The sequence below is a fragment of the Leishmania major genome, chromosome 36 (genome assembly GCF_000002725.2).
Source record: "Leishmania major strain Friedlin complete genome, chromosome 36".
Taxonomy (NCBI): Eukaryota; Euglenozoa; class Kinetoplastea; order Trypanosomatida; family Trypanosomatidae; genus Leishmania; species Leishmania major.
In genome coordinates, this window is record NC_007287.2 from 2,096,161 (window position 1) to 2,112,541 (window position 16,381).

The 16,381-nt window shown below is 59.1% G+C and overlaps 6 protein-coding genes across 6 annotated transcripts; all 6 read right to left on the minus strand.

Annotated features, from left to right (window-relative positions):
- Positions 1-58: 58 nt before the first annotated feature.
- LMJF_36_5420 (putative branch point binding protein) lies at positions 59-928 on the minus strand (the record flags this gene model as incomplete). The annotated part of the gene is made up of 1 exon (XM_001687077.1): positions 59-928. The coding sequence occupies one exon, from the start codon at positions 926-928 to the stop codon at positions 59-61; it is 870 nt and encodes a 289-aa protein (XP_001687129.1).
- Positions 929-1,434: 506 nt separating this feature from the next.
- LMJF_36_5430 (conserved hypothetical protein) lies at positions 1,435-2,595 on the minus strand (the record flags this gene model as incomplete). The annotated part of the gene is made up of 1 exon (XM_001687078.1): positions 1,435-2,595. The coding sequence occupies one exon, from the start codon at positions 2,593-2,595 to the stop codon at positions 1,435-1,437; it is 1,161 nt and encodes a 386-aa protein (XP_001687130.1).
- Positions 2,596-3,381: 786 nt separating this feature from the next.
- On the minus strand, positions 3,382-5,229 carry LMJF_36_5440 (conserved hypothetical protein; the record flags this gene model as incomplete). The annotated part of the gene is made up of 1 exon (XM_001687079.1): positions 3,382-5,229. One exon carries the CDS (start codon positions 5,227-5,229, stop codon positions 3,382-3,384), a length of 1,848 nt encoding a protein of 615 aa, XP_001687131.1.
- Positions 5,230-6,000: 771 nt separating this feature from the next.
- LMJF_36_5450 (conserved hypothetical protein) lies at positions 6,001-7,278 on the minus strand (the record flags this gene model as incomplete). The annotated part of the gene is made up of 1 exon (XM_001687080.1): positions 6,001-7,278. One exon carries the CDS (start codon positions 7,276-7,278, stop codon positions 6,001-6,003), a length of 1,278 nt encoding a protein of 425 aa, XP_001687132.1.
- A 974-nt stretch (positions 7,279-8,252) lies between these two features.
- On the minus strand, positions 8,253-9,821 carry LMJF_36_5460 (conserved hypothetical protein; the record flags this gene model as incomplete). The annotated part of the gene is made up of 1 exon (XM_001687081.1): positions 8,253-9,821. One exon carries the CDS (start codon positions 9,819-9,821, stop codon positions 8,253-8,255), a length of 1,569 nt encoding a protein of 522 aa, XP_001687133.1.
- A 1,099-nt stretch (positions 9,822-10,920) lies between these two features.
- Positions 10,921-13,833, minus strand: LMJF_36_5470 (conserved hypothetical protein; the record flags this gene model as incomplete). Its single annotated transcript, XM_001687082.1, has 1 exon — positions 10,921-13,833. One exon carries the CDS (start codon positions 13,831-13,833, stop codon positions 10,921-10,923), a length of 2,913 nt encoding a protein of 970 aa, XP_001687134.1.
- Positions 13,834-16,381: the final 2,548 nt, after the last annotated feature.

A 16,381-nucleotide genomic window follows, 5' to 3' on the forward strand; every position in this document is an offset into this window, starting at 1 on the left:
AGACACAGCGTGTCCCCGGCTGCTTCCATTCAGGAAGTGGCCAGAGCAGAGCAGAGGCCTACAGGTCTTCGAGGAACTCGTTAAGCTCGGTGTCTTCCTCTTCCACTGGTGCCTCCTCCCGCTCCCGCTTTCGACCCTTCTCCGCTTTCGTCTCGTCCTCGCCCGCAGCAGCGCCACCTGCTGCTGCCGCCTTCTCCGCGGCTGCCTTCTTCCGCTTCTCCGCCGCCGTCATCCACGTGCGCGGGTCGTAGCGACCGTCCACCTGGGCCATTCGGCGGCGGTTGTTCTCGCGAAACTCGACCGCCTCCGGCTCATCGGACAGGATCCACTCAATGCGCTCCGCGGCGGTTTGCAGATCCTCTTCCGTGGTGGCGGTGATGCGCACATGTGGGTCCTCCAGCGCCATGGACGCTGCATTCGGGTTCGTGTCCTTTAGGGGATTGGTGATGCCTCGCCCGACCAGCACAATGTGACAGTTTGTCTCCTTCTCCAGCTGCTGGTGCACCAACCCACGCGGCCCGATGAGAGCACCGTAGTCGCCCGTCTCGATCTGCTCCGCTGTGAAGTAGATGCGACGGTTGATGTCCTTGGACTTGTTGGCCGCGTACTCGGCCCGCTCCACGTAGGTGCGCAGCAGCTTGCTAATGTCGTCCATGACGCGCAGTCGCTTTTCCATCACCACGTTCTCAGGTGTGTTGGTGCGGTTGCCGCTTGCGTCGTACTCCGGTTCCAGCGGGATGTTGCGGAAATAGGTAGCGCACGTGTTCGTGGCGAGCATGCGCTGCATATCATTCGCCAGCACGCGGAGGAGAAAGGCGCGCAGAAACTGTCCATCCTCGTGCATGAGGGCCTCGGAGGGGACGTAGCTCGGTACTTGCAAGTTCGTGTACCGCGACTCGCTCCACCGGGATGCGGTCTCCTTCGGCATAGGTGTGAGGGCGCAGAGAGAGAGAGAGAGAGAGAGAAAGGGGAGAGGTGCACCGCCGCGTGCTTCCTGGTGGGAGTACAAACACATACAAACGCGATGCGTGGCGATAACGAGGTGAGGGGGACAGCAGAAAGGAGAATGAACGAGGACGGGGCAGTGCGCGACTGAGCCGCCAACCGTGGAGAAGCTCATCGATAACAGAGCAGCATGGCTGTGCGGTTTGAGTGGCTCGCTCCCTCTTTGGGCACAGACGGATGCCAAACAACACAACAGTCCGTGTCAGCTGGCGTGCTGCCGCACCATCACTGAGCGCGCTTGGTCACATGTTCCGACTGCACGCGTGCTTTCTTCTGTTTTTGTGTTCTTTTCAATTTGTTCGGCGAATGGCCTTGAGTCCAGCGCACGTTACTTTTCCTTCAGGTAAGAAGGTGCGCAGACTTGAGGGCAGCGGAACTAGAAACGTGTTCGCGCTCAAGCACTCACATATGCAACCAAAGGTCATGGCATCACTGACAAGCGGAACTGTGTGCAACGTCGCCACCGTCTCTGGAAACAGCGAACCAGACGGCATTGTCGTCGATGTCGTCAATGTGCGGAGACACGACACCCCACTTTGCCGTGTACTCGTCGACTGCCTCACGACAACCGTGCCAGTAGTGATAATCATCGACCTGCACGATGCGATGGGGACAAGGGCGGACGCCCAAACCGCTAGCATCCGCTGTGCGACGGCGCATCACTGGCACAAGAAGTTCAAGTGCCGTACGCGTGGAGGCATACCAGTCGGCGTCGATGTGAAGAAGTGCAATGCCGTCTCGTTGGACGTCGCTGCGAGACAGCAGCTGCGCTGGTATGGAGTCGGTAAATAGCCCCTCAATCACCACAAGTCGGTCCTCCACCGAAAAGTGTCGCGCGAGCTGGCGCACGTGCGCCGCCGGCGAACGGCACGTGCCGGCTCCCCACGACGCCGTCGCCTCGTCTCGGCTCCGCTGTGGGCTGAGCTGCGAGGGAGACGATGCATCGACAGGGGCGCTGACAAGGCAGTCTTTCGCGGTGGGAGGCGGCATACCGGTGAAGCTGTCGAGGGCGAAAACACGCCTTTTCGGCGATGTACCAATGCCGCTTGAAGCCTCTGCCTCCGCCAGAACAACGGCCATCAGTACGGCTGACCCACCGCCTGCAGTCCCGCACTCCACGACATGTCCGGCGTCTCCGCTCGCGCTGCTTTTCGCATCTAGGCGTGCAAGACGGTCCGCCGCCTGGTAGAGATGCAAAAGTCGAGGCCACGTCAGCATTGTTGAGTCTAGCAAGGCGTCGAAGAGAAGGGCGAACAGCGGGCATTGCTTTCGAACCTCTGTCGGCGGCGCCAAGAGGAGCCGCGCGGTGTCGTTGATTTGATGCAGCAGCGCCTGCGCCTCGTAATGGTGAGGATGGAGACGCAGCTCTTCCAGCAGACTCTGACGCGCAGCTAGCAGGTTGCCCTTCTCCTTGTCGAAGAGGAAGCATAGAGCACGCGCGTAGTCTATTCCTTGCACGGTACAAGACGCTGCCTTGAGCTCGTTGAGGCGAGGAAGCGCCGCCGCAATCCGCCCCTGATGAATGTCGCGAAGACACTTCTCCACTGTCTCGGCGGCTACGGCGCAGCAGAGCCGTGCCGTATGCCACATCCAGGATGACGCGCCCTGGTGGGCGGTTCGGTGGATGCGGGAGAGGGGGACAGGCGCTGCACACGCGCGCAGATGAAAGGGATAAGGAGAGGCGCAGAAAAGGCGAGAAGAGGCGTTGTCGATGGGCCGCTCGGCCGCAGCTGACGTGCCATGTAAGAGGCGTCAACAAGGAGGAAAAACAAAGATGCAACCGTGCGCAGTGTTCACTGCAGAAAGAAAAGTCCGCCAACGCAGGCGCTCATCACAGAAAGCCGCCGTCCTGCTGACTACATGGCCACCAGGCGATGAGGTTTGCGCCCACGTGACGACACGCATGCACGCTCTCATGTACCCCCGTACACAGAGCTCTCAGAAATATCCTGCTTCCTTGTTGTTGGAAAGATCGCCTGCCACGACAGCGTCAAGGATAGTGTACATCTACTAGGATGCCACAGGGGCCCAAAAGAATGAGACTTGAACAGTTCCCTTCCCTCCCCCCACACGGGAGATCGACGGGCGGACGGGTTCGAGGAGGGGAGGTGGTGGAGTAGGAGATTTCGAGATGCGAGTTGGACGCCGTGACAGAGACGACCTCCCCACGCATCTGTTTGTCTTTCTCTCTCGACGCTGAAGGGACAGCTCGGCATCCGTCCTCGGAGCGACAGCAAAACACGAAGGCAATGGAAAAGAGGGACATGAAAAGGAGAGAGAAGAGAGAAGGCAATTTTCGAATCTTTGTTGTTGCTGTTGCTGTTGCTCGGGGCGCTGCGCGCTGTCGCATGCACGACGCCTGCAGAGACAGCCCAGTCACGCTTGCTTCATCAACTTCACCATGAGCGTGCAGCTCTTCTCCACGCCCAGGCTTGCAAAAGTGCGCTGGTGCTCATTCCACTCTTGCTTCAGCGGAAAGGCCTGGCATAGCTCGTATCGAGCTTCCCGGAAGCTTGGCGCGGCGGCGACGAACTCTTTGCGCAAGGAGGCCACCGTGTCCTCCGGGGCCATGTGCAGCGTGATCTTGTGTCCATCGGGGAGGCGTATGAGAACGGCAATGAGGTTGCCCACGAACATGGAACTGACCACGCCGGAAGCCGCCGTCACGGGCGAAGCAGATTGCTGCTGCTGCTGCTGCTGCGCCACTTTTCGACGATACGCAGCCTCGGCAGCGCTGACATGCTTGATTGTTCCCAAAGCTCGGGGCGCCGACGCGCTGGATGCGCCGGTTGCCCCCACTCCCATAAACGCCGCCACGCCGTCGCGCACGGAGAGCAGCTGACCGCTCGCGGTCACTTTTTGTGCCGGAACCTTCTTGAGGAACGCCTCTACACTGATAGGGGTGTAGCCGATATTCTTCTGCTCGTCCAGCGTGTGGACTCGTTCCGGGTTTCTGCCGGGATTCTGCGGTGCTGCACCAAGTCGCCGGCCACCTTCGTTTGGGAAGAGAGTTCCTGCATTCGCTTGGGAAGCGGCCTCACTACCATGTGCGGCGCCAGTGCGATCTGTTTCGCACGTCTCGCCGGTGCGGTCCACCACCTCGATGGGAAAACCGTCTGGGTACCTTTCCTTGAATTCGTAAGGGTAAAAGCCCTCGATGAGATCATCGAGAAAGGCGTCGCACAGTGCCCAGCCGTACGGGCGGAAGGGGCCTTGATTCACGCAAATGCCGTTCTTGTAGACAACGACGCGCACAACATCGCGCTCGCGGATGCCGGCCTGGTTTCCCTGCTTGAAAACGCCTTTCCAGCCCACGTAATCGGATAGAATGCGCGCGTTCTTGGTGAGCAGCTCCATGTCCACGGAGCTGACAGAGTAGCGACGACATGGTGGCTGTGGAGACGAGCCTGCGACAGCAGAGGCGGCTTGGCGTTTGCCCGGCAAACCGCCGACCTTCTGGGGACTGAAGAGAACGGTGTCGGGTCGCGCTGTATTCACAGAGTGCGTCGGTCCCTCCTTCTCCGTTGCCTTGGCACCGTCGTCGGTGCTGCCGTCTGTGAAATCACCGCTGAAAAGATCGACCTTTACGGCGCGTGACGGTGTTGGCGGCGAGTGCGACGGTGAGGCTTTGGTGTCGTGAATGCCTTTCCCCGCACGGTTGTGCGGTGACAGTGCGTGATGGCTTTTAGCGCCAGATGCGCATGCGTGTGCCGCCTCCATCTCTCGCAGCTCCGCCTCTAGGAGTTCTTTCTCGTCGTAGAGAGTCAACACCGCGGTTTCTGCCTCCTCACGCAGCTGGCGTTCTCGCTGATACTTGTCGTTGAGTTGGCGGTACTTGGCATGCAGCTCGTTCATCTCCGCCTGATACGCCTTGTGCTGCGACTCCAGGTCCTTGAGTCGTGCCGCCATGGCGGTGACAAGGATGTCACTGTTGGAGTTGCTGCCGGAGCGCACCCGCGTGCGGAGCTGGTGCGCAAATGGCTCTTTGTCCGTGTGGGCGTCTCCGGGTACCGCACCCGGGTTTGATGGCCGGTCCACCGACGACGGTGACGTGCGGCGTTGGCGAAGTACATCTTGCAGCAGCTCTCTCCGTGTGGCATCGTCGAGTACGTCTGGGGAGAGCAAAAGCAGGTCTGAGAGGCCGCCGTCCTTCTTTGGTGGGTTCGCTCTAAAGAGCTGCGGCGAGCCTGACGGCTTCGATGAACGCCGGCGACCGTTGTTCATGCTACCGAAACTAAGGAAAGTGAATAATAATAATAATAATAATAATAATAAAACAGAAGCAAGAGAGAGAAAGAGAAACGGTGAAGACAGCAGAGAAGCGTGAAGCCGGAAGGCAAGCAGCGGCCCACCCCATAAACAGACCCTGCCTTTCTTGTCAAGCAAGGTTTTCGACGATACAGCGGCGCATCCATGTACCGCTTCTGTCCTTGATGGTCGGCGTTGTCATGCCAGGAAGGGAAGAAAGAAGAGGTGAGAGAGGGAGAGAAGGCAAACAGAGAAGTGAGGAGATGCGTTTGGGCAGCGAGTACATGCGTGAAACACAAGATCGCAGAAAGGAGGCCTTTATACTCAACGCCACTCTATTGACACACGCGCAAAAAAAAGGCCGGCTGCATCACGTGAGGGACCTGCAAGAAGGTGGAGCAGCCTTGACGGCGCTGCGCTCCCTCGCTATCGCCACAGCAGCTCCACGCTTGCGATAAACACACACACACACACACACACACACATATGCGACTCTTTTATTCCTTCGCGTTTGCTCTTCGGGCGTATGTTTGACGAGCAGATCAGCCGCGCGTGGCATCCGAGGAGCACCCGAGCTCCCCCTTTTTTCGCCGCGCTTTGGTGGGGAACCGATGGGTGTGGAAAAGAGAAGCAAGGGGAGCAGCTCACGACGCACAGACATATATATATATATATGTGCACCTGGACTGGCGCCGAGGAACTGCAGCAGCTGCACATTGGTACGTTGCCTCTGCGACGCCAAAGGCGTCAATCCACCACCACACACGGCACCGGGTTTACCTGGAAACTGTCCAGCTCCTGCTCCCAGCCGCAGATCAGATCGCTCATCACCTCCACATGGTACTCGCACAACTGACGGGCCTCCGTCACCGTCCAGAGCGACCTCTTGTGCGTCTCATTCGCGGAGCTATGGGACGGGCATCTGAAGCGCACCACAGTCTTCCAGTAGGCGTCTTGAGGCCGCACTGCACGTGGCGTCCCACGAGCTCGCGCAGTGACACTTTTGTTAGCGATCGCCGTCCCCACGAAATCGGAGAGTATTGTGTAATGCGTAACACATGGTTTCGCTGATGGGTACCAGCTCTCCCACACCAGGTACTCTGGGTTCCACTGTGGCTTCGAAATGCGCGGGTGGTACCGGCCTATCTGCTCAAAGACGCCGCTGTACCGTGGGTTCTGCAATATGGCCTGCCGACTCGACAGGCTATGGTGCATGGTGTGCAGGAAGTCGAGCACGTTGGGTGTGTCCTCGGCTTTCGTGGCGGCGCCCTTAGTGCCACGATGCGGAGAGGGGGGCTGCAGCAGGTGCTTTAGGCGTTGGTGCTGAACTCGATACACAACGCCGGCGGGACACAGTTCGTAGTATCGCTCCCTGCCGGTCAGTGCCTTTTCGCCGTCACCGTACAGGCAGCGGGAGGACTGCTCGCTGGCAGCCGTGTGCCACCACGCCTCGAGTGCGGCGGACATGGCAGCGCGATTACGCGCAATGTAGCGACGCTGCAGCAACGCCTGCTCCATCCGGTTCTGCGGCAGCGGAAGGCGGCAATGCAACAGGACTGGTTCCTCTTCAGCGCCCTTCCCTCGAGGCTGCTCACCCACACCACTTCTGCGCGGCCGCTCCTTGCTCCACACTACCCACTCTCCAGAGAGTCGACAGCGAAACGGGAGTAGGCTACCTGTGGCTTTCGTTCCTTGATACCCCATCGCGGTGGAGAGGCGCTCGCCCAGGGCATCGGCGGGCATGAAGACCGTCTCTTTCGCCAACGTCGGCGCAGAGGTCGGCGGCGCGAGACCTCCATCCATGAGGCGATACCCGCTGCGCGCGATGGTCAAGAGTGTGCCATTGGGAGCGTTGTAGAACTGATCCTGCAGAGCCCTGTCTGTGTCAAAGCCCTTCAACAGGACTATCGTGTAGGCGTCGGCGCCGGACCACCCATTCGCTCCGTGAGCAAGACCGAGCATCACGAAGAGAAGCGCCACGACAGTGCGCGCCGCAGCGGAAGGAAGGGGGGAAGAGACCAGCATGCGCGCGAGTGAGTGCAACGTGGCTGAGGGAGAGGAACGCGAGATGCACAGCGTTGGGCAAGGGACCAGGGTGGGGGAGCGGAGGAGAGATCACAACACAGACGTCAATGAGATCTGCGGCCTTTCCAAGGTGTCATGGCCACAGCGGTGGAAGAAGAAATGAGCACTCGAACTCACCTTCGTCGCACAGGTGTGCATGCCTTCGGTAGTGTCGCGTAGGTGACCATGTATCTCCTCATCACTCGGAGAGGGGAAATGGAGGCGTTAGGAATGGACTTGTCCTTTGGTCATGAGATGGGAGTAGAGCAAGAGGCAGAAGGGGAGAAAAAACGAACAGAGCAACAGCAGAGCACATGACAGTCAACGGCGCACCAGGTGCGCCGGTATACGCCAAGCGCTCTCTCCCTCGAGAAAGACCAATTTTCAAGCGAGTAGGACCTCTGGGCTGCTACGAGGGCGGGTGTTAGGTGGGCAAGTGAAGAGCACCTGCGACCTGTCGTCCAGGCGGTGCCCTTGTCGAGCTCTTTCATCCATGCGGCGAGTAAGCGGCGCTACTACTACTTCAAACCAGCACGGTTCGCGCACCCCGGGACCCTCCCAGCGACCACCTAACCTCCAACGCCCTTCCCCTCCCACCACCACTACTACGAAAAAAGGGGCCTGCCTTGTACCAAGATCAAGGACTCTTCATTGGAAAGTTGGGGAGGGATCGCCGCATCACTCGAAAGGCAGAAGGTAGAACGGCACCGGTAGAGGGGTGGGGGAGGTAAAAGAACAAACAACATCGAAGCACACACACACACACACACACACACACACACACAAACACACACAGAGAAGCACGTTTGAGTTGTAGAGGGACACCCACCCCCCTCACCCCCAACAAAAGGAAGAGAGAAGGAAGCACGCAGAAGGGGAGTATGCAAAAAGAAACTCGCGTTACACTTCGGTGAAGCCATGACATTGCAGGTCCGCTACCATTGGAATCGCGAGCTGGCGGCCTTCACAATGTCTTCAGCAATCGCCATGGACGCGGTGGCGGCCGGACTCGGTGCGTTGCGAACGTTCAGGATGAGCGGCTTTGAACTGCCAGACGCCTCAAGGCCCTTGCCAGAGTGCGGCACATCTTTGATCGCCTCTAGCAGCATCTCCTTGTCCATCTTTGCCGGCACCGTCACACGCGGTCGTGCAAACTCCATCGCGAGATCCATGCTGAGAGTGCCATCTTCCGCCACGCCGACAGCCATGACACCGCAATAGCTGTCCACAATGTCCTTCGCCTCGATGGAGGGGATCAGTTTTTGTGCCTCGCGAAGGAAGTGCCGCTTGCTGATGTCCATGTAGTACGTCTGGAAGATGACATCGATATTCGAGATGAGACTCACCCAGCCGCCTTTGCTAAAGGCGCAGTTGAAGCAGTACTCAAGGTCGATCGCGTAAGGGGTGTAGCCATAGCGATCCAGCGCCAGCGCAGAGCCTGGCCCAATAATCACCTGGTGTCCACGGCGCACATCTACGGTCGGCGTGAAATGCACACCGACGCTCAAGCCTTTGCGGGTATCGGGACACGGGTACACGTGCATGTGCACCATGTCGCGGCGCTCCGGCGTCAGCTGGTAGTAGCGCCCGCGAAAGCCATATGTCTGCACCACACGCTTGCCCAGCCACTCCACGATGCCACCAGAGTGCTTCGCCACCACGTCGCTGTCGAGGCCACAGCAAGTGATAACGCTCTTTGCCAAGATGGTTTTCTCCGGCCCCAGGTGGTTCTTCTCGCGGCCACGGATGAGGACCATCTCCTCCGTGCCTGCACCCTTCGATTTCGTGATCGACACGCCCACGAAGTCCTGAGCATCGAATTGGAACTGTGTGGTGAAGTTGTTCTTGGCGTGGGTCGTCAGCTCACGCAGCATGCAGCGCGTGACTTCCGAAAAGTCAATGATGCCCGAAACGGGGGACCACAAAGCAGAGACACCGGTCACCAGTGGCTCCTTCTTTTTGATAGCTTCCTCGCCTTCAAGGATCTCGAGCCCCTTGACACCGTTCGCAACACCCCAGTCGTATAGGCGCTGAACGGTTGGGCGCTGGCTGTCCTCCGTGGCGACGAGGATCTTGCCGCACAGCTCATAGGGAAGCTTGTTCTTCTTGCAGTAGTCGATGATCAGACTGTGGCCGCGGGGGCACAAGCGCGCCATGGCGGAGCCAGGCGGGTAGAACATGCCGGCATGGAGGCAGCCGCTGTTGTGGCCGGACTGGTGCTGCGCCACATCGGCCTCGCGCTCGATGAGGATGACGCGCTTTCTGGGGTACTTTTGCCGTATCTCGCGTGCCGTGGCGACGCCGACGATGCCGCCGCCGACGATGGCGACGTCGTAAATGTTGCGGCGGTCGTCCTTGGCGAAGGTGATGAGCGAGTGCGCGGTGCTGGCGTCGTCGGTAGCCATGTTGCCGTACTCGCGGCGGTAGTAGACGGCGCCGACGAGCCCGCACACAACGGCAACTTGGCTCATGCCAGAGAAGACTTTGCCAACTACAGACGCCATGCTGGTTGCAGTGCGAGGTGGTGACGCGACCGCGGTGCAGCACACACAAGAAAAAAAGACAGAGAGCACGAACAGAAGGGGATCAACACAGGACCAGCTAAACGAAAGAGGGATGATGGCGACCCCTCAGTGACGGGCGAATCTCGACAGCGAACGAAGAGAGGGGGAGGGTTGCGTGGGCAACGACAAGAGTCCAACATACACCAAAAGAGGAAGAACCCGTAGCGCGATGTATCACTGAGCGTACGGCGTGTGAGTTGTCGGTCGACCTGGAGGGATGTATGGGGGAGGAAGCGGCGAGGGCGCTGCGCGAGCGGTGCAGCGGAACAAACAAGAAAAGGTTGGCGTACCGGTAGGAAGAGAGGGCTTTGGTGCCACAGCGAGGAGATGGCGATGTCGAAGAAGTGTGTGGAGTAGGCCAGCGTCTGTGAAGTGTTGAGTGTGTGTGCGCGTATTTGTTTAAGGGTGAAAGGACACGGGTAGCGCACAGCCGCCCAAGTGTGGAGAGTTGCAGTGATGATGTGTGCGTGTGTATGTTTAGGAGGGAGGGGGGAACGCGGCGAGCGAGAGGGTAAAGGGCATCCAAGGAGCGGTGAGGAGTCGAGGTGGTGATGGTGATGGTGGTGGTGGTGGTGGCTGGAGAGTGTGTGTGTGTGCGTGTCGCAAACGCGTACGGAGCGAAAGATACTTTGCCCCTCTTCGCTTCTTGTTTATTTATTTTGGCCTCTTCCCATGTCCCGCCTTCCTCTGCTTTCTGCAAATCAGTCCCGCGTGCGTGGGCAGGATTTTACCGTGTTCATGCTGATGCTCCTTAGCGGTCTGTCTTAAACAACGTACTTCTTCCGTTTACCGAACTTGTACGCGCTCGCCGCTGACAACCAGATCGATGCGAGACTCCCCCATGCTGTTTGGCAAGCAGGAGAAAACGGCGGGATGTGAGAAGGGCGGAAAGAACGGGGAGAAGGCGACAAAGAGAGAGAGAGAGAGAGGGGGGAGCCATGCACCAGACTGCGTCATCTTCCACTGTGTGAGGCACGATGGAAGCGCCGCGGCTCACGGAAACGCCGCTGCCGCCCTCCACCGAGATTTCTCTTTTCCTTTACAACTCGACGTAGCTGCGCCGGCTGAGCGCGTCAAGCGCGCGAGTCGTTGTTTCGTCCAGTATGCCCATAGTCTGGAAGCACATCGCAAGTTGACGCTCCACAGCATTGCGCTGGGTGGCGGGGAGGATGCTAAGCGAGTGCCAGAGTTGCCGATCATGAAAGACCAGCTCTTGCAGCAGACGAGCGAGTACTCGCACCGACTTCTGCACTGGTAGTGAGGAAGAGTGCGTGCTAGCGGTGGCGCTGCGAGCGGAGACACTCTCGTCGTGCTCCGCGTATTCTAGCACGCCTGCTGCGAGGCTGACTAAAGCGTCCGCCGTGACTCGGCTGTCTATCAAGGCAGCCTCACGCTCCACGGTGGCGACATCTGACGCTGCTTTCCCTTCGCTCGTGACGCGAGCGCGCCGCATCGCTGTAGACTTGCGCTGCCGCAGCTTCTCCAGGTTCTGGAGGCGCTGTGCCATAGCCCCGTTCACCATCACTAACACGTGTTCGGCGAAAGTTGCCCAGATGACGGATTCGGTCTTCACTGCATGTGAAAGGTGCGACCGACCAGCACCGCCCATGAGCTGCTGCGCCCTCCGAGCACGAATGAGCGGGTACAGCAGTGTCGCGGCATCCCACAAGATGGCTAGTTCCTGCAAAGAGAGTGTGCTCGGTTGGTCAGGAGTTGTTTGAAGCGCGCCCGAGATGAGCAGAGCCTCGGCAAGGAAGAGGCATCCTGTCACCAGAGTATCGGAAGCCTCTGCGGACAACGCTCGCTGCTGCGTTACGTGACTGCTGTTCGCGTGGCTCGCGCACAGCTGAATCAGTCGCACAAGCTCACTCGGTGGCAGAGATTCAGCAAATGCACCCAGTTGCTGCACATGAACCTCGGAGATGTGCTGCGCACGGAGTGCCGCTGCAAGCTGGCGCTGCTGCAGTCGCGCCTGCTGCACAATGGTGCCCAGCACGTAGCCCTCTGCGCCTCGGCGACCGTGCTGCACGTACAGCTTCATGCGGTGCGGACGCGTGGCAAATGCCAAAAGGGAAGACTGTCGTGCCTTCTCCCTCAATACGCGACTCGTCTTGGTTCGCAGTTCAGGGAGCATGTCGCGCAGCAGCTGCGACAGCAAGAGCGCGACATCTGCGTCGCCGACGGGAAGTAGGCGGAGCGTGTGCAGCTGAACCGCAAGCCGTGCGGCGTCCGCAGGCTTGAGGCGCCCCGGCGTCGTCGCCGCCGCAATCGGCTCGCTACAGGGACGCACGCTTTGCTGAGCGACAAGGTACGTCTTCACCTGACGCCCCACCATTGCTATGGCGTCCTCGAGGCAGCGGAGAGTGCGCGGCAGCGACTTCGCGGCTTCCTTGCTGTCTGCAAGCGACGGCGTCTGCTGCGGCGACAAAACCAGCACACAAGAGGCCAATCGCTGCAGCGTCACACAGAGATCGACTAGCTCCGCTACGCAGCCGAGACGCAGCAGCGCGGGCACGTCCATCTCTGGCAAAACGAGACTATGGAGGGCGAGCGTCTCCGAGGCGAGCGGAATCACGTGCGCCGTGTGAGGGGGAATCCATCGCATGGACGCCACTCTGCCCGGCCGCCGTTTGCGCTTAGTGCTCTTCAAGGCGGAGTCATGGGCACATGGTGTGCGTACCGCGGGTGCGATGTCAGCGGCAGCAGAGCTAGGGGCTTGCAGGGCCCCCTGCAGGATGGAAAAAAGTGCATCTTCTTCGTTGCTGCCCAGAGTCGCTTCCGCGGTAGAGCGGTCCTTGGAATTGCGCGCACCGTCGCCGGCTTCGACTGGCGTGTCCGCCGCCTCCGCGCTCTGCGCGGCGTCTCCGTCGAGGCTTCGGATGTCTACTTTCTGTTTGCGGGACTGCCACGACCGCGACGGCATCGACACGACGAAGCGTGGTGCGTGCCGGCTGAAGCACCTCCCCTCCACGTAGTCGCGCAACACCCCCATCGAGAGGCGCGTGAACGCGAGGCACATGAGAAGCAGTCGCGTGGCCTGAGGTGCCGACAGAGACGACTCATCCGCCGCCGCCGCGCGCTTGTGCACCACGACCGCCGCCGTCCACACAGATTTCCTCAACAGCAGTTCCCAGAGACGTGCCGAGACGAAGGAGCGGGCGAGCAGCGAGGCGCGCAGAAGCGACGCATCCCCTTTAGCGGCGCGGCAGCGTTCCTGCAACATGTTGGCTGTTTCCCGAAGGAGCGTGTCACTGTCTTCACGGTGCTCGTCGTCCCGCTTTCCACTCGTCCGACTGCGTCGGCGCAGCTGCGGTGCGAACTCCTCCTGAAACTGTTGCCACTTGTCGGCCGCCGCGGTACACCGGCGCTGCGCTGTTCCTTCTTTCCTCCGCAGCAGTTGTCGACGCGCCTCTTCGACCGAATGGAGAAGCTTCAAAAGGAGAACAACAGCGTCGAGGTGCTGGTGCGACGCTGCAGGCGAGGGCAGCACTATCGATAGAGTTTTGCTCTTCTCTGGCTGCATTACAGGTGCTAAAGAAGGGGCAGAGCCAGAGGCGTGGCTAGCTGGCGGTGATGAGGCCGAGCCGGCAGTGGTGCCAGCCGCTGCGCCTGCAGACGCCTGCGCGGCGCCTCGCTGTGCTTCCCGTTGTCGCTGGCGGCATTCCAGCTTCCACCAGCTGCGTTCCACCAGTGAGACAGAAAGTGGAATGCGTCGAAGCAGCAGCTGGTTTTGGGCAGCTGCGCATCCGGACAAGACGTGGTGATGCACTGAGGCGGACGAGCACACTCGTTGCTGGCCAGCAGAGTTGCGGAGCCCTACTTCATCTTCTACCACATTTGGCGCGCTGCGTGCAGACGCGAGGAGGCGCCGTGAACGTGCTTCGTCAGCCTGCACGCGACTCAAGCGACGAACGAGGTGAGCAAGCTCACTAATGCGCTTGGCAAATTCCATCTGCTGCGCGAGTGTGCAGTTCAGGAAAGGTTGTGATGAAGGTTAGGAGACCGAAGAAAAGAGATGGCAGAGGGGGGGGGTCAGATGTGATGGTGTATTGGCCGGTACCTGTGTGTGCGCCTGCGCCGGTACACGGAGGCGGCTTGCAGAAGAGGGCCCCATACATTTCATGCGCCTCATGAAACGAGTGATCATGGTTGATGCGCAGAGTGGATGTCTCATCGTTGTCACGGGGATGGAGAAACAGAAATGAGGGGCTGCTCACTCATGTCGCTCGCTTGTTTTTCCTTTGTTCTGTTTTTTTTTTGTTTTACGCTTGAGAACAAAAAAAGAAACATCTTCCTTTTGTTTCGCATTGCCTCCACACTGTCCATGCGGTGCTGTGTAACCGCCCCCCTCTCCCTTTCTCTCTCCCCCAGACCCCCCCTCTTCTCGCTGTCCACTCTACCGTCTACTTCTTTCGGAGGGCGGTTCGGAAGAAGGAGGAGGAGGAGGTCTCGAGGACGGGAGACAGGAAAGCCTGTCCACAGAAATAAGGGACGGAAGGAGTAGATGGGAGATACCAGACGATTAGCAAAGTCGACGACGAAGTAAAGAACAAAACAAAAAGGGAAAGAGACAACAAAAACAAACAAACAAAAAACACAAAACAGTAAACAGAGAGCTGAACTAGACAGGAATTGTAACGACGGCAGCAACGACTCACCTGAGCCGCCACACCGACATTTCTTCTTCGTTTTTTTTTTGCCTTCGTCTGTGTAAGGAGAGAGAGAGATAGGGGCGGGGAGGGAGGAGGGGGAAGGGGGAAGAGCAGTACATACGAAAGGAGGGATAACGAAAGGTAAGAGGGACACTATGACACATGCGTACAACAGCAGCGAAACACAGCAAATAGAAGGACGAAATCCGAAAGGCAACCTTGTGTGAGAAACAGAAACGAAAATGAGAGGAACATAAAAGATAGATAGGAGGGGGGGGGTAAAGAGAGGGTAGAGAGGGGAATTCAGATCGAACACGATCAGACGCACGCAAGCGATCGGGTGCTTGAGTGGTAGAGAGATGAAGAAACACAGAGAGCTGGAGGCCTCCCCCCCAAAAAAATAGAACACAAGTAGAAGTGCAGACGCATACACAGACACATGGAACCGTGTCGGTGAAAGCCTCCATGGCAACAGAAAGGCCGAGGAGTTTCTTTTTCGGTTTCAATACGGGGGGGGGGAGGCATGCTTCTTTCATTTTCGTTTATTTACCAGTGTGCCTTATTCTTTGCCTGCTCTTTTTTTCTTTCGCTCTGACATGCTCCTCAGATCATCGAGGACGTGGAGTCGAGAATCGAATAGAAAGGCAACAACAAATGACGACGACGGCAAGTGCGGTGGGAGGACCGTGGTGAGAGGGTGCGCGAACAGACACATGAAAGAAACAAGCGGTGGGGTGAAAAGAAGACGAGGTGGGGGTGGGGAAGAGGCCGCGGATCAAATTGGCATCTAGCCACCGTACTTCGACTTATTATCACAGAGAATAGAAAAAAGCCTCGTCTACTCACATGATCGAGGGCGGCATCCTCCTCCTCTGTGCATGTGCGCTTGCCTTCGCAGTGAAACGCACGGCTCAGGCGAACGCGACGGTGTACATCGACAATGCCAAATATCCAGCATCATCGCCAATGAATGTGTAAGTACTTCACAGTTCATGTTAGCGTTTGATGACCTTCGGCACCCAATACCCCGTCCGCCACCGCCGCTTCTCCGCACAGCTGTTTGGTCGTCCGAGTAACTGTGACGGTGCAACACGTGAGCGGATGCAACTCCGGTTCGGAAGAAGCGAGACAGCAAGAAGACAAGAGAGAGGAAGGGGGAAGAGAGCAAGAGTGAAACATAAAATAAGCGAGGCCCACCTCAGCCGCCTTTCGGCAATTTTCGATTTCCGACATGCTCATCCCACCGCGAACACGCCAGCAACAGCGTATACACGCCGCCGCAACCACAGCGCCCCCACCCTCTGGCCGCACGGCGGCGACATCTCCTGGTCGCCGAGAACGAGCCGCCCTGCCGCCGAACCGCGCCACGCGCCCAACAGCACCTGCTCATCCCTTCCTCCGGTACGTGCTGCGCGGTCGGCGTCACAGGGCTCTGCTCGAGGGCGGTGGCGGTGGCGTCCGCCCTGCGGGGTAACAGAGGTGGTGGTGGTGGTCCAGGCGCGTGCCGGATGAGCTCGAGGAACAAGTCCGCCAGCCTCCGGTGAGAGCCCTTCTGAGCCCCTGCAACCCGGCCGTATGCCATGCTTCCGGCACCCGTGCCCTCATGATATCAGCCCACCGGGTCGGACGCAGGAGACGCCGCATGCTCTGCGCACACACGCACCCTGGCGTCGATTCGCATGGTGCCCTTCGCGCCCCTTTTCGCCCACCGCTCTTGCGCATCGGACAACCGCATGCCTTGCATGGATGCGGTACGCCCATGCCAGCTGTGCATGGCAGCGCCCGCGCTGCCGTGCGCTCGCCTTTTTGTTCTGAGGAGGAGGCGGTGGAAGAGTTCTTGGGGGCTGT